The 14,897-nt window shown below is 46.7% G+C and overlaps 1 protein-coding gene across 1 annotated transcript in view; it reads right to left on the bottom strand.

The window, feature by feature from the left end:
* Window positions 1–14,897, bottom strand: part of MOCOS (molybdenum cofactor sulfurase) — an 819,339-nt gene that overhangs the window by 15,709 nt on the left and 788,733 nt on the right. The window contains exons 13-14 of the mRNA XM_069620525.1: window positions 11,645–11,783; window positions 3,593–3,697 (exon numbers count right to left, since the gene is read on the bottom strand). Coding sequence (XP_069476626.1) covers window positions 3,593–3,697; window positions 11,645–11,783 — 244 coding nt within the window. The remainder of the gene's footprint in view (window positions 1–3,592; window positions 3,698–11,644; window positions 11,784–14,897) is intronic.

Here is a 14,897-nt window from a genome sequence, read left to right as displayed (position 1 = left end):
CTGGTATTTCAAAAAGAACAATGCTATAAAATAATTCGGATCCACCTATTTGGTCCTGGAACAGCCCACTCCTTCTTTAGGGAGAATTTCTAGGAAAGTGTGCCATTGGATGGAAAATTGCCTCTGAGTGCAGCGGCGCAGGCCCTGGAACCCCGATTCCTGGGTCTCCTCAAACATGTAGCAAAGTCTCCAGAGAACCCCCTATGCTTCTGCCATATTCTCCATGCTGCTACAGAGTAACTTCTGGAGGAAGGATAACTTGGGGGCAACGCATTTGACTGAGAAACAAGACAACGCAGTGCAACACAGGTTCGAATCCCGATCCTGCGCTTAGAAACCACTATCTGGTATTAAGCGCGCTATAAAAGAGCAATTATAATAATAATACAGCAATGTCTTGCATTTTCTCTCATTGACATCCTGCTTCAGACCTTGTTTATGTAGAAATACGTAGGAACAAGACTGTTTTGTTTGATATTTTGGTACTTAATTACCCACAGTCTAGTCTGCTGTGCAAGGTAAGCTGCTAAATAAGTGACAACTAAGAAAGACCCAACAAAGACCATCACAAAGCGTGGGGCACTATACATCCTATTACTGTGACCTCTAAGTCACTGTTATGACTTGTATGCTTGTCTTTTATTTATCATGCCTTCCTATGTCATGTTATGCTTTGTTACATGTGGCTTGACTGTTTGCATCCCTCTTTAACCTGCTTCACATTCTACTTCCTACCTTACGCAAAGCTCCTCTTGGATGTCCCTCTGGGATTCTGCCCCCTGGGAGTTGCCCCTTGCATCCCACAGTCATTTTGCTCCTGTGTGTCCTATTGTAATTTTGCCTCATTGGGGGTTTATTCCCATTTGACACACTGTCATTTTGCCTCACAGCTATTTTGCTCCCAGTGGCCAGATTGTAATTTTGGGCTATTGAGATTTTACTCCATGGTGCCCCACTGCAATTCTGCTTTTTGGTTTTCCTACAAGAATTTTCCATTGGATGGAGTTCCCTTCAATGTTGACTTGGTACCCAATGCTGCCTGGACCTGTATAACTTCCTGCAATGTGATGTAGAACGAGCATTGGGCTTTGTCCACTGCTCGGAATAACAGCCAATTACAGAGTGCCTCCTGACAATTACCCTAGCAAAGGTGCACTACTACCAAGATGTTGGCATGACCATACCATATAGGGTATCCCGTGGTTTGAACGACAGTCATTACTTTGGAGTAATTTACTTTGAAGTAATTACTTTGAAAAATGTATGTAGTTGCGGGTTAAGGGTTAAAAAGGGGGGGAGGGTTTAGGGTAGGGGTAGTAGTGAGGGGGAGGAAGGGGCCATGTGGGGGATGCCCCAAATTTAAAAACAAAAAAAATCAACAAAAGAAATCAAAGTCACATTTTGAAGTAATTACTTTGAAGTAAATTACTTCGAAGTAATTACTGGCAGTGAAATGACACAGAACCCCATATAGATGCCCAAAGGCCCATCAAGTCACCACTGACTTCTCCCTGCACTAACACATGCAACTCCTACTTTCCATCACACAATACTGATAACAACTAAGCCACCCGCACTTGTCAATTGACCATACCTCCCAACAGACATCAAAAATCAGAATGCTACTCCTATCCAACCAAGTCATACATCACTGTCTCGACCCATGCAACCTCATACTATAGGCACGCAGGGCTCCCTTCTGGACATATGTAGCTCCAGTGCTCTCAACACACCACCTTGAAACACCACAACCCATCAACACCACAGGTTTCACATCTGCCTCTCCCACTGTCCAACTAATGACCCCCCCCACCCATTTTCTGTACAGAGCCATGTGCAGCGAGGCCACAGGGTGCTGTGCAAGACCATTTATATTTAATTACATTAGAAACAGAGTACAATACCTGCTTACCTCTGAACTACATGCATCGAACAAGAGCAAAGCCATCTTGCATTTCCCCTCTTTCCCCACGCCCCAAACCCAGCCCCACCTCTCTTTCAGATGTACCATTGCGCCAAGAGACCATGAAGTGGCAGCGGAGCTCAGTATTAAACCCAGTAACATAACATATCCTGCTCACCCTCTGCTGGGCCTCTAATTTACCACATGGCAGGGAGATATACAAGAGAATGGGAAGGAGCGATGATGGCGGAGCAGGCGCCCATACAAGAGCTTGGTGTAATAAGCAGGCATACAGAAGTGCATGCAGCAGACACCTTAACACAGGCACGGGGGGGGGGGCGCTTCTTGAGATAGGCGATCCAATGTCTTGTAGAGTGCGCGCAGTACCATTGCCTTTTCAAAATGGTGGCCACAGTGACACTTGTGAACCTCGCATTTTTGCTTTTCTTTGGAAATTCTTACATTCACAGGCTATCAATGGGTAGTTGCCCTCTGCACTTCTTCCCGGCCCTCACTTTGCTCGGGTTGTTAAAGCGGATGAGAGGGCAACTATCCATTCTTACGCTAAACTAGATTTGGGGAGGAAAAAAAAGCCCTGCTTAGTGCTTATACGCAAGAAAATGGCAACCAATGAAAATGTATTGTTTCATTTGGCCTGGGGAGGTTTCATGGATTCAGCATGTGTTTGGGAAAGTGCTACCACATAGAGGGGGTCATTACGACTTTGGCAGTTATTTGGTGGTAAATCTGTGGAGTCACTGCCAAAATGAATTACTATAACCGATGTTCGCTCCTGTGGACTTATCACAGGATTACGAGCGGGGACAAGCAGATGCAAATCCTCATTCTTGGAGTGTATAGGACTCCAGGTGAAACTTTCTTTGTAATTACTGCATGGAATAATTCCAATCATTTTGGGCTGTAAAGTGGATGATTTACCTTCAGATCTGTGTCTGGGGTAACTCCTCCATTTCACCACAAAAACCCATACTATGGAGGGGGGCGGAGGTGCAATAATGAGGTGCTAAGGGGCCTATGGAATTACTGCCACTTTAGTGAGATTTTTACGCAGCTCACTGCTCTCATAATGAGGCCTAGAGTGACTTTTCTCGCCAGCACTTGACAATTCCTGCATTAGAGAGACCACACAGATTCACTATAAATGGTTAACTTGCGCGGTAAAGAATAACATGGAAAAAAGAGAATTTAAACGGGTTTAAAGGCACAGGGTTGGAGTGGAACATGAAACAGTTCTACCCACAAAAAGAGTGGTCAATGTTCACAAATTGCCAATTTTGACTTTTCATGACAAATTGCGCTTGAGTCGTCCACAGCGTCACATTTTCAGGAAAACAGGTGCATTTTGAGAAACAGGTGGGAACTAACACGGATTAAAATTACAAGTTGCACAATATGCACAACTAAGTTGCGTTGACCCAAGAAGCAGGTACACTGTGTCAAGTTGGGGAAGGCCTTGCCGGTGTGCCCCTCCAAAACAATCAATTGGATTTCAAACGGTTCCTAGGGGAATTCCTAAGACGGCGATCCTCGTTTACTGAGTAAATCAGTGTCGCCGAGTGGCAGAGCTCCTCCCTCCTCTGGCGCAGCTGTGGAAGTGCTCACTCGGAGCAGTCGAAGCCACATTTCCGGTGGGTGTATAAGATTCTCATAACAAACGCTCGCACTGACCTTTCCGCCTTTGCTAGCCGCCAGCACTCGCAAAAGCTCATCCCTTACTTCTCCAGTCTGCTGATCAATGCAAATGATTTGGCACCTGGTACATTTTCTTAGAACCTGAAACATTGAAGACAGAGAGCAACATGATAGGCAGTTTAAAATCTGCACTTTTAAAATGTCAACAGCTAATTTTACAGTAAAAGCACTGGGGAGCATCATTTTTAAACTAACACACAGTGTAGCAGAGGCAATGTATACATATTATCCAACTAAAAAACGATATTGCTCTATAAGATGGCGAAAGGACTTTGCAAAGCAGCAAGAGTTCTCCGGCATCCCTCGATGACCAATGCACAGGTGACTTCATCAAAACTCTTACAGGATATCTGGGCTTGGAGAATAGGGACATCAATCTTTTCATACCACACTGCCTCAGGATAAGACAAATCTTTTTTGAATACTCAGTTGATGTTTGGGGCTGGGGGGTGGGTTATGGATGGATATGCATACTAAGGCTAGTCTTCTTTCTCTGGATAACAAGGTTATATATGAATTTCTCGCTGAGAAAATCCTAAAATGCCTTTTTAACAAGGCGCTAATAAAGTTGAAAATAATATCACAAGTCACTTTTCAATGTGGCTATTTTCTACATACATTTACCTTCTATGGTGTCATAGTGCCATCTAGTGGATTTTACTTTAATGCAAATCCTTTTCTACAAATATTTTGACAGTCGTTTCTTTTCTTTTACCTAACCTAACATACATTACCTCCACGTCCACTCTTCCTCGTCCCAGTACTTACCTCATGAGGCCCCTGCCTCCGCCACAGGACCTTCTTCTATTTCTTTAAATCCCTATAACTCCTCCCCCACATCCAGGTTGGACTTTTTCTTCTCAGTGCGGGGCACTGGGGAGCACCGATTGCTGCCCCCTTGGGGGGGCTGTGTGGTGGGGCCCTCGGCTCCCTCAGGTGCGGTGCTGCTGCTGGGTTCCCTGCGGGGTTTGGGGTCACAGTTGAGCCAGATTGCCTCGCTCGGTTCTTTGCTGGGCTCCGGACCGCAGCGTGAGCATTGTGTCCTGGGTCCTGGACGGCCCCGGGGAAGGTCAGGAGAGGGGAGGACTGTGCTTGATGTTTTTCCCCTCTCCTGCTGGTTTGGCCATCTTGACTCCTTCGACCGGCCGTTTCCTTGTGCTCTGTGTACACATCTTTATTGGAAATGATGACAAGCACTTGGCAGGATGGGCTAGCCTTCCCTTTTGTTGTGAGGCCTCTCTGCTTCTTGTCGTGGGGTGACAGTGGCAGAGAGTCTTTGAAAGTGCGGGGGTTCTGTTCTGTCGCAGGCATGTCACATACCACCCGCTCCTCAGACACACACAGCCCAGGATGCACCGGATGTTAGCTGCATTCTTTGGGGGAAGGTAAGGAGAGGGGAGGACTGTGCTTGATATTTTTCCCCTCTCCTGCTGGTATGGCCATCTTGACTCCTTCGACAGGCCGTTTCCTTGTGCTTTGTGTACACATCTTTATTGGAAATGATGGCAAGCACTTGGCAGTATGGGCTGAGCCTTCCCTTTTGTTGTGAGGCCTCTCTGCTTCTTGTCGTGGGGTGACAGTGGCAGAGAGTATTTGAAAGTGCGGGGGCTCTGTTCTGTCGCAGGCATGTCACATACCACCCGCTCCTCAGACACACACAGCCCAGGATGCACCGGATGTTAGCTGCATTCTTTGCGTGCTGCCTGTGAAAACGGTGCAGATTTGGCCACGTCTGCAAGCGGCCGGAAGGGTACTGGCCTGGCATAGTCTACATTTCCTTCAGGTTCGAGTCACAGCGGTGCTGACTTTATCCTTCCTAGACCGACGCATTTGGAACCATTTAGAGCATGGGGCTACCAGCTACTTGATACAGGGCTCAAGCCACCTCTCAGTCATGTGGCGAGTTAGTGGTGTGTTTGAGTCTGTGCTAGCCATGGACGCAGACTCCTTGTCCTGACCTCTTCCTCTGAACTGTGCGAGGGAAGGTCAAAGGATATGATTTTCTTTTCCCTTGTCCAGCATGGAATTATAGAAAATGCATCTTGGAAGTAACGGCCATGCAGGGGGTTCCAGTGTCTCTTCTTTTAGGGCCTAGGTCCTCCGGTGCCGACGTGTTGCTTTAACGCCTCCTCTCAGACGCGTGGGAAGTAATATGGCAGATGGTGGCAATGTCTGTGCTGAGAGGGGTTCTCAGAGCTCCTGGTGCTGGTGGAGGGGGATGTCCCTTCAGTGGGTTTTTCCAGTATAGGCATACCCCAGGTAGTGGGTTGCCTTTGATGTCTGCTATCCGGGATGGATTGCTTTGCCCCGCTTTGTGACAGTACTCTGCCCTTTTGATGCCAGCCTGGTGGCTCCTCTGTCCGCTGAGGGGGCCATGGTCTGCTGGACTTCTGCGCTGTCCTGTATCTTCCTTGTGAAAGGTCGGATCTTTTTGTGGGCTGAAAAGCATGCTGTTATACTGCGGCGCAGGCCTACTTCCACGTCCTGTGATCTTCCTCTGGTGCAAGTGCAGTGACTGGCAGTTTTCCCTGGCTCCTCGTCTCTATCTTCTCGGAGGTGTATGGGACAGGTGGGGTTCAGCTTCCTGGGTAATGGGCTCCTTCCAGAGTGGGGGTATCAGTTGCCGTTCCTGTCTCCTCCTGTCCACGTTTGCATGGTTGGGACTTTGGTATCCAGCTCACGGTCCAAGTAGTTGGCCATGGGATCCGTTCTCTCCGAATGGTTGTTGTGGGTTACCATCTTGCCCGTTCCTCTCCCTGTTCAGGGTCAAGTTTTCTACTTGCGGGTGTTCCTGGTCCCTATGCCTTCTAGGATGTCACCTGCTTATGGGTCTCAAGGCCCTGCACTGCTTGTCTGGATGGAACGCTTCAACGTGGGGGCTTTGCGGAATGTACTCTGGATGTTGTGCAGGGGGCGCTTGCTGGCTGTTCTGGGGTCTCAGAAGGCAGTATGTCTCAGCTCGCCTGTTGCTGAAGTTACGGGGCACGTGGCGTCTGGCGTGTTTTCCAGTTACTTGGGCCCGTCTTCAGTTACGTCCCCTGGTGTCTTACACTCTCTCGCACTGGCTCCTGACATCTTGTCTTTCGTAGTTTTGATTTCAGTGTCCCCAGCGCTGCAAGTCTCCCTGCTATGGTGGCGGGGGGTTCCAAGTCTACAGGCTGAGGTGTGCATGGTCCTTCCTCCTGTGGCCTCTCTTACTACCGACGCCAGCAGAATGGGTTGGTGGGGTCTACATTGGGGGTCCTCTCAGCTCAAGGGTTGTGAGATCTGGGGAGAGCCGGCAATCATCCAATTGGCAAGAGTTGTGCCATTATCCAAGCTCTGGTGTACTTCGAGGAGTTGCTGGACGGTCGGCGGTTTTGGTCCGAACGGACAATACAACGGCCTTGGCATATGTCAACTGCAAAAGGGGTTCCGGCCGCTCCTTGAATGCTCTGGCAGCGCTGATAGGCACCTGGGAGGAATCTCATCTGGTGTCTCTGGTGACCTCACTTATTAGAGGGGTGGACAATGTTCAAGCGGATCTTCTCAGACGCCGGTTTCACTCCTGCGGAACTGGTCCTGTCGGCCCAGGTCTTTGCGGTGACCTGTGCCAGGTTAGGGTCCCCGGTTCTAGACCTGTTTGCATCTCCGGCCTCAGCAGAAGTTCGCCTCTTCTGCTCTCGGTTTCAGGTCGAGGGGATTGGGGGATGGACACCATCTCTGTACAGTGGCTTTGGGGTTTTCCTTTATGCCTTTCCTCCTATTTCCCTTCTGCCCCGGTTGGTTTGGCGCATCAGAGTGTCCAGGGTGACTGTGTTGTTGTTAGCTCTGTTCTGGTCCCACAGGAGTTTGCTTACCTCTCTGTTGGAGCTTCGGTCTTAGGAACCTTGGCTGGTTCCGAGGTGGCTGTGTCCCCTTCAAGGGGATCTGCGGTTGGAAGTCCACCGGATGCAATGGGCAGTGTGGCTATTGCTCAGTCTAGGTTGATATCTCAGGGGTTCTCAGATCCTGTAGTTGAGTCCATAATGGATGCTCTTAGACCCTCCAATCTGAAGGTGTTCGGCAGGCATTGGGGCCATTTCCGAGACTAGTATGGGAAGTCTGGGATCCCTCCCCTGCGTTCTGGCCTCTCCACTATCCTTCAATTCTTCCAGGAGGGGTTTTGACAGGGGCCTGGCAGTTTTTTTCCCAGGCTTCGCTCTCGGTAGGCCACCATGAAATTTCTTTTGGGGGACTCTGATGGTCACTTGTATGGGGAGGTGTTGGTGGGGAAGTTGCTCCAGGGTTTTTCTTCTTACCATCCTTGTGCTGATAAAGGGCTTGCCCCTTGGGATCTCGCTCTTGTATTACAGTTCCTTCAAAGGCCTCCTTTTGAGCCCATTTCCGAGATTGATATCAAACATCTTACAGTGAAATCTACTTTTCTTATTGCCCTCACTTCTGCCCTTAGGCTTGGGGAGATTGGGGCTCTCTTATGTCACCCTCCTTTCATGAGGGTGCTGCCAGACTTGGTGGTGCTGAGGTGTGGTCCGAAGTTTCTCTCTTAAATTGTCTCTCGGTTTTCACACCTCTCAGGATCTGGTTCTCCCTGACTTCTTTCATGATCCGAGAACACCTGAGGAGGTGGCTTGGCTTAACATTGATGTCCGGCGGGACGTGTTGGAGTATTCGGCTAGGTTTTCTTTTTTCCACCAATCTGATAGTCTTCTGATTGCTTGTGGTCCGGCTGGGGCTGGGCATGATGCATCTGTGGTTTCCATTTTCTGGTTGTTCCAGGTTGTGATCTCCAGGGCCTATGTGGCTTCTGGCCTGCCTGTGCCTGCGCATGATTAGGGGCGGTCCGCCAGGGGTTTGGCGGCTTCCTCGGCCGATGCAAGAAGGGTTTTCTCTGTAAGAGATTTGTATGGCTGCCGCCTTGGCTGGTCTAGGCATTTTCATCAACCACTATGAGTTGAGATTCTCCCACTCGGGGGTTTGTTCCTTCGTGGTTGGAGTTTTGTCTGTGGGGATGTGAATTAAGAGTGTGTGTTTTGCTGCACTGTTTTTGGCTCTGTGTCTCGTTGGGACCTTTTCCTTGTTGCTGCTTTGGTATACCTCATGAGGTAAGTACTGGGATGAGGAAGAGTGGACGTGGAGGTAATGCTCTGATTAATTACTGGTAATCTTCATTACTCATAGTCCTACTCTTCATTCACAGTACTGACTACCCTCCTCACCCTCCCTGCGGGGAAGGTCCCATGCTCCGGCTTGGTAACATGAAACTGAGTGACCTGGATGTGGGGGAGGAGTTATAGGTATTTAAAGAAATAGAAGAAGGTCCTGTGTTGTAGGCAGGGGCCTCATGAGGTAAGTACTGTGACGAGGAAGGGTAGGACTAGGAGTAATGAAGATTACCAGTAAGTAATCAGAGCCTTCTTCCGGCACTTTACATAAAGAGTACCTTCTAATGGGGGGAAACGGGGAGGTGGTTACAGCCCGGCCTGCTTCCCTCATCAACACTTGAAGCCTCCCTTAATCCTTCATATGTTTTGTTTTAAAAACTGTATAGTATTTTCTTTTTTGCTATTATATTTCAAGCCTACAATACTGCTTTATTGCCTACATTTCGTTATTCTTTCATCCTGTTGTCGTTTTACCATCTTTATTTTTGAAATTCGTTATTTTTACCCCTTCCATTATTGTATTTTTATTATTTTTGGTAACATAATCACTAGTTACCAATGAGAACATTCAAGGAAGTTTAGATCTTTTGATTGTTAACATCAATAGTACTTCAGGATTTTAAGGATGTGTGTGTTTTTCCACTGGACCTATCAGTGGCCGCATTGTTTACCAGGTGTGACAAGCAGCTGACACAACTGAAAAAAAATGTCGCTTGCGTCAAATTATCAACTTCTAGTGATAGTTCCAGATTTCGGCAGAGTGAAAAAATAACTGTTTTGACAATCAAAGAGAATTACACAAATTCTATGAAGTGAGCCTTTTTGACTGCATTGGAGGTTAGACTACTGAAAGAGACAAAAAGAGAATTACACTAACGTATACAAATTGTAATAAAAATAAAAGAGGATCATTGCATGTTGCTGGCCTTAAGAAAAGACTCAAAAAGATTTGGGTAAATCATACCTGTCGCTATAGGGTATATCAGAGAAAGGAATGTGTCACCATCAAGGAAAGGTTTTAGATCATGTAAATAAATTGTATATGGCCCGAAGCCAGTTACTGTGTTTTATTCGTGGCAATTTTCGCCAGAGATATTTTCACCGTAGTGTTTTCACCCTGGGCGTTTTTGGTGATTTCTTTTTAAATATATGTGGTGTGTGTTTGTGTAGGGAATTTGGGGGTGGGTCAGATGGGGGATAGGGTGATGGCCCCCCAAAAAAATAATCCTAAAGAAATTGCTCAAAACGGCTAAGGTGAAAACACCACAGTTAAAATAGCCGCAGTGAAATTTGCCACAGTTAAAACATGTGAAACCCCTGAAACACATAAGCAGGGAGAAGGTCACTGACTCCACAGGCAGAACAGTTTGCACCTGATTTCAGCTGATGAAATTCCTTGCCTGGTGAGAGAGTGTAGGCTGCTAATAGGGCCTTTAATCAAGCAAGATTGTCTAGACCAGATTGGCTTGTGGCTGTATTCTTGACATCTCATCAGAAATGGTGTGCAGAAATGCTGAGTCATATCTTCTAGAATGCTCTAGAGCCTGGTGTAGTTCCACGTTCTTGGAAAGTGGACACATTGCTCCCCTCTGTCTTTTAGTGCACATGTAATCCCTTAGTCCCTGCTAGGCATCAGGAAGGGCTATTCCGCTATAGATTATTGTCTGACACTAAATAATTTAACAACTTGCAAGAAAGAAGGAAACAGCTTTTTAGCTGATTTGTTGACCTCTCAAGAGCAAGTCTCACTCAATTGTAGGGCAAGTTAGTCGCTTCAGGGGTTCAATGGAATGTACTCAATATTATTCATGTACTGTTTATGTATTTAATGTATTTCTAAAGCGCTTGAACAAGAAGCCCTGAGGCATGGGAGCGCTGAGACTGACAGACAATACGCAAGATACAAAATCAGACAGGAGATCAGAAATCAGGCAAACATGGTAGTTCTCTAGTTCATTCGAAGAGGAACGTTTTCAGTTTACGTTTGAATATGGGGAGGCTAGGGCACAACCTCAGGTCAGGGGGAAGGGTATTCCAAAGTCGTGGTGTAGAGGTTAGAAAGCATCCGTCTTTTACCACCGATAATCTTGCCTTAGGAATTTGCAGTAGACCCATGTTGTTGGACCTAAGGAAGTGTCTGTATACAGAAACGTGGGTCAAGATGCGATTGGGAACAAAATGGGGGGGAGGGATTGTTCTCGGGTCTGTAAGGAATGGAAGTAGTCAAAAAGAGGGGTGTATCTTAGTCCACACTTTATTGAAGCTGCACTTTGCAGACCTAACGGATTTCGCCCCTAAACTGAGGAATTAACACATAGAGATGTGAATACATTATGACGATATGATACTCCTATATGCGTCCCCGGCTGGTCTCCAACATTCTAGCTATTGGCAGCTGAGCTGCAAGTGGGAAAGCTGAGAGCAGGCAACAATTAAGCCATTCTCCAGTTCACATGGAATGCAACTGTCCTGGAGAAGTTGCTGTTTCAAGGGGCAATGAAGACTGGCGGTGACACATTTTCCACCTTGAACCAGTTAACATCTAAAGCACAAATTATATAAGTATGACATTCTCACGTGCAGTAGCGCTGAATACAAGGTTGCCCCAAAAGGTTTTGAAGTTGCAGCCAGTTATCTTCCAACTGTCAACTTGTTCCTCTAGTTATGAGTTGGGATTACATGGGATATAGAAAGTACTTCACAGGGTAAATAGCCATCATTTACTCCAGGCCGTCCTTTCTGTGTAGCCATGTAGCCAATGCCCCATATGGTCCCCACTCAGAAGTTTTTACCATTTTCACCATCCGCATAATGAGGCACAAGTCAGAATGATCTCAGGACCTACTTTGGGGAAAAACGGTCCGTTTGTGCTGCAAGCCCATACCTGAAAACGCAGACTGCCCACTGAAAGCACAGACCAGTCTTCTTCTTCGAAAGCCCTGCCGCCATGGATGACAAAGTTGGCCCGGAAGCGTGGTATCATATCACTCAGTGGAAAGTGCTCTTCAAGTTCCTTTTCATTCCTGCCCAAATCGTTCAGAAGTAGTTGGGGGGAAGAAGAGCAAAACATTAGAAAAAATGTAACCATGAAAAGGGACACATTATCATTTCCCACCCCTTTAGGGTTCCTGAGCGCCTCATCAACACCACATTGCCATTCATGATAATTACTTTACCACACAACATGATAATCACGTTACCACACAACTGATTGATTGCAGTTGCATTGTTACAAGCGATGCAAACACAAGGTAAGCAACTTTCAGACTATTACCAAAGCCTACAAATCATAAGGAACCCACATGTACTGGGTGTGTTTTACCTCAGTCCTTATCGTGAAATATGGACTGCTCCTGGATTGCTAAAATCCAACTCTTCAGTCAACAGGCCTTTAAGTGGACGTCTGCACGGACTTATATGTAAGCTCCTCTACTACTGCCACTAGTACATACACACAAAAGGGCCAAATCACAAACGCCCATAACCACATTTCCCTGCATTCAAATCCCGGTCTGGGCATGGGCGAAAACGGAGGCACCTGCTTCACGGTCATTGCCCCCATCCTATGGAACACCCTACCTCTCCACATCCAAGAGCAGGCTTTCTACCTCATCTTAGGAAAACTGCTAACAACCTGGCTGTTTGACAAATACGACTAACCTGTTTTTGGGGCACCCCTTGGTCCCTACCTGTCTCTCTGCAACATTTACTGTCATCGCTGTGATACTTACAGGTTTGGGCGCTGTCAATAAATGCAATAAATAAATAAATAAACGACTTGCAAGCAACCCCTCACAACACTTAAGTATGCATTCGTTGACTGAGCCTCGGTGGTTGAGTGAGTGGGATCAACATCCGGGGCCGTAAAGGGAGAGCAGAGAGGGTGCTGGTTTAGTAAAAAGATGTTGTTGGGTGTTGGGGAGTTGAGAGGGCCAGAAGGGCTTCCTTTGTAGGCAAGGAGAACAGGACTGGGGGGACCTATCCTAGTATCTCAGATGAAGGCTTGGAGAAATATGGACATAGTTTCAGCACTGTACACCGGCCATGGTGGGAAAAGTGACTGCAAGGTCCCAATCGTAAGCCTCAATCTGGGGCGTTGCAACACAAAAATAACTCCATAACACAAGAGTTCCCAATCGCAGGCAAGCGCGTATACCTCCAAAGGCCATACAATGCGGAATAACAATACATTTGTGTTTAGCACTAAGTGCCTGATGGCTTCTGCCTCTAAGTGCTGTATAATAGTTGTTGTAATTATTCAATTCAATGGTATGCAAATGATCAACTTTGGAAGAATTAAAGTCTGTGCCGGCCATGCCGAGATTCGAACATGCTAATTGCGGGCAATCCTCATGTCTGAGTCACACACTTACCAGTGCTTTAAGTGGGATGAGAAATTGAGGGGAGGCTGTAACGAGCGGGTGTGGCCTAAATGACGGGTGTGGCCTGATGTGTCCCTTTCGCAGGACAATAAAAAGAAAGTGGCGCTCCTCACTGTTCGATTCAAACCCGAGCCCTGTTTCGTTCAATAACCAGCTTGACACAGGCTTTATTTGTCAAATAGTCTAATTAATGAAATTTTCCAAATAGCACATTGTCTGTGACTCTAGCTTGTTGTGGGTAGGGTTTGGGTTTGAATCCCTAGCACAGAACAATAAAAATGATATCCTTGCTTTTTTATGGTCCCGTGCTGGGGATTTGAACCCAAGAGCTTTGGGAAACTGCCGGGGTGTGGCCCCAGCTGGCCTTGATCCACTTAAACCCATGCCTACTATTCTCCAGGATGTATACCTTGCCAAACACACTGTGCTCATTACAAAAAGAAATGACCATACAACGTGACAGTTATCAAAATATTAAGGAACTGGTGGGCCATTTTTTACCTAAAGTTGCAGGTGTTCCAACAAGATGTAAAGTGTGAAGCAATGTGAAACACACAATAATTACCTAGGAAGTGATAGTCATATTTTAATTAGTAACATCTTGCATTAAAAGGGAATTATTTTGGGAATTTATGTGTAGACTGCAAAAATTGAAAAAAGTGTCGGCCTTGGAACATACAGCAGGTGTGCTTGTTTGTGTGGTCTTTCGGTGGCACCTCAAATGAAAACCACCGTCTACAAAATGGGAGTTGCATCCATGCTATTCACAGACTCTCCAGACTATCCCGCAAGGTTGCTCTGATGAGACTAAGCACACAGGTTTTCCTCGATCGATTAAAATCCCCGCATTATCAGTAGTCCCTTTTGAAAGCTTTGCTGCGAGATGATGTTGGGGGGGGGGATATTCCAAAACACCCTCTTTCCACAGACATTGGGCCTCATTCCAGGTATGAGGTCTGGAAATAAGAGTGCTGGTAGCAACGTACCGGCACTCTTTCCGGACCGCGATACCACGAGAATGCCGGTAGGTGCACGGCTCCCCCGGCAGGCTTGACCTGCCGGGAAATCAGGAACCTACCGGCATTGTTTTCACTGAAGCACCAGCACTGTTGGCAATGGTGCTGGGGCCTCAGTGGGCATTTACTGTTCCGCCGCCACTTGTGTTATTCTGGAGGCACCGGGATATCAGGTCGTGGAAACTGTTTTATGGTGCTGGTGGCAACATTACCGCCAACCTCGTAATGAGGCCCATTGTGCTTTATAGTATTTTCGACAAGCTAGTTTAAAAGACCAAAGTCGGCTCTAAAATGCTGTTGTAATCGGTGCAAAGGGTTGATGGCAACTGCAATATGAGTAACACGCAGGCAAAGTCAGCTTTCTTTAAGCGCCCCGTAACCCATATTGTCCTGGCTAAGTTCCCCTACTTCACATAGCGCTGTCGCCCCCAACTCTGTACAGCATTTTAGAGCAAGTAATTAAAACCCAGCCTTTCCACGAGGTAATTTCTTATAAACATTTACAAGTCCAGCACAGTGATGGAGTAGTTGTTATTTAGCCTTTGCAATGCTTGGCCAATGAAACTGCATATAGAAATAGCATTGCAAAGTACGGAACAATATCTGCAGGCAGAAAAGATTTCCCATTAATCATAGATTTTTCATTCGGACAAGTAATTATTTCATATTTAGAAAAATTAACAGAACACCATAGCGGACACATTCATTTTAGAATTTGATAAGAACATTCTTTCTTGGG

This window comes from Ambystoma mexicanum, chromosome 5q (assembly GCF_040938575.1).
Source record: "Ambystoma mexicanum isolate Mex_15411 chromosome 5q, UKY_AmexF1_1, whole genome shotgun sequence".
Lineage (NCBI taxonomy): Eukaryota > Metazoa > Chordata > Amphibia > Caudata > Ambystomatidae > Ambystoma > Ambystoma mexicanum.
Note: the sequence above shows the minus strand (reverse complement) of the source record. Positions and strands in the feature narration are given on the sequence as shown.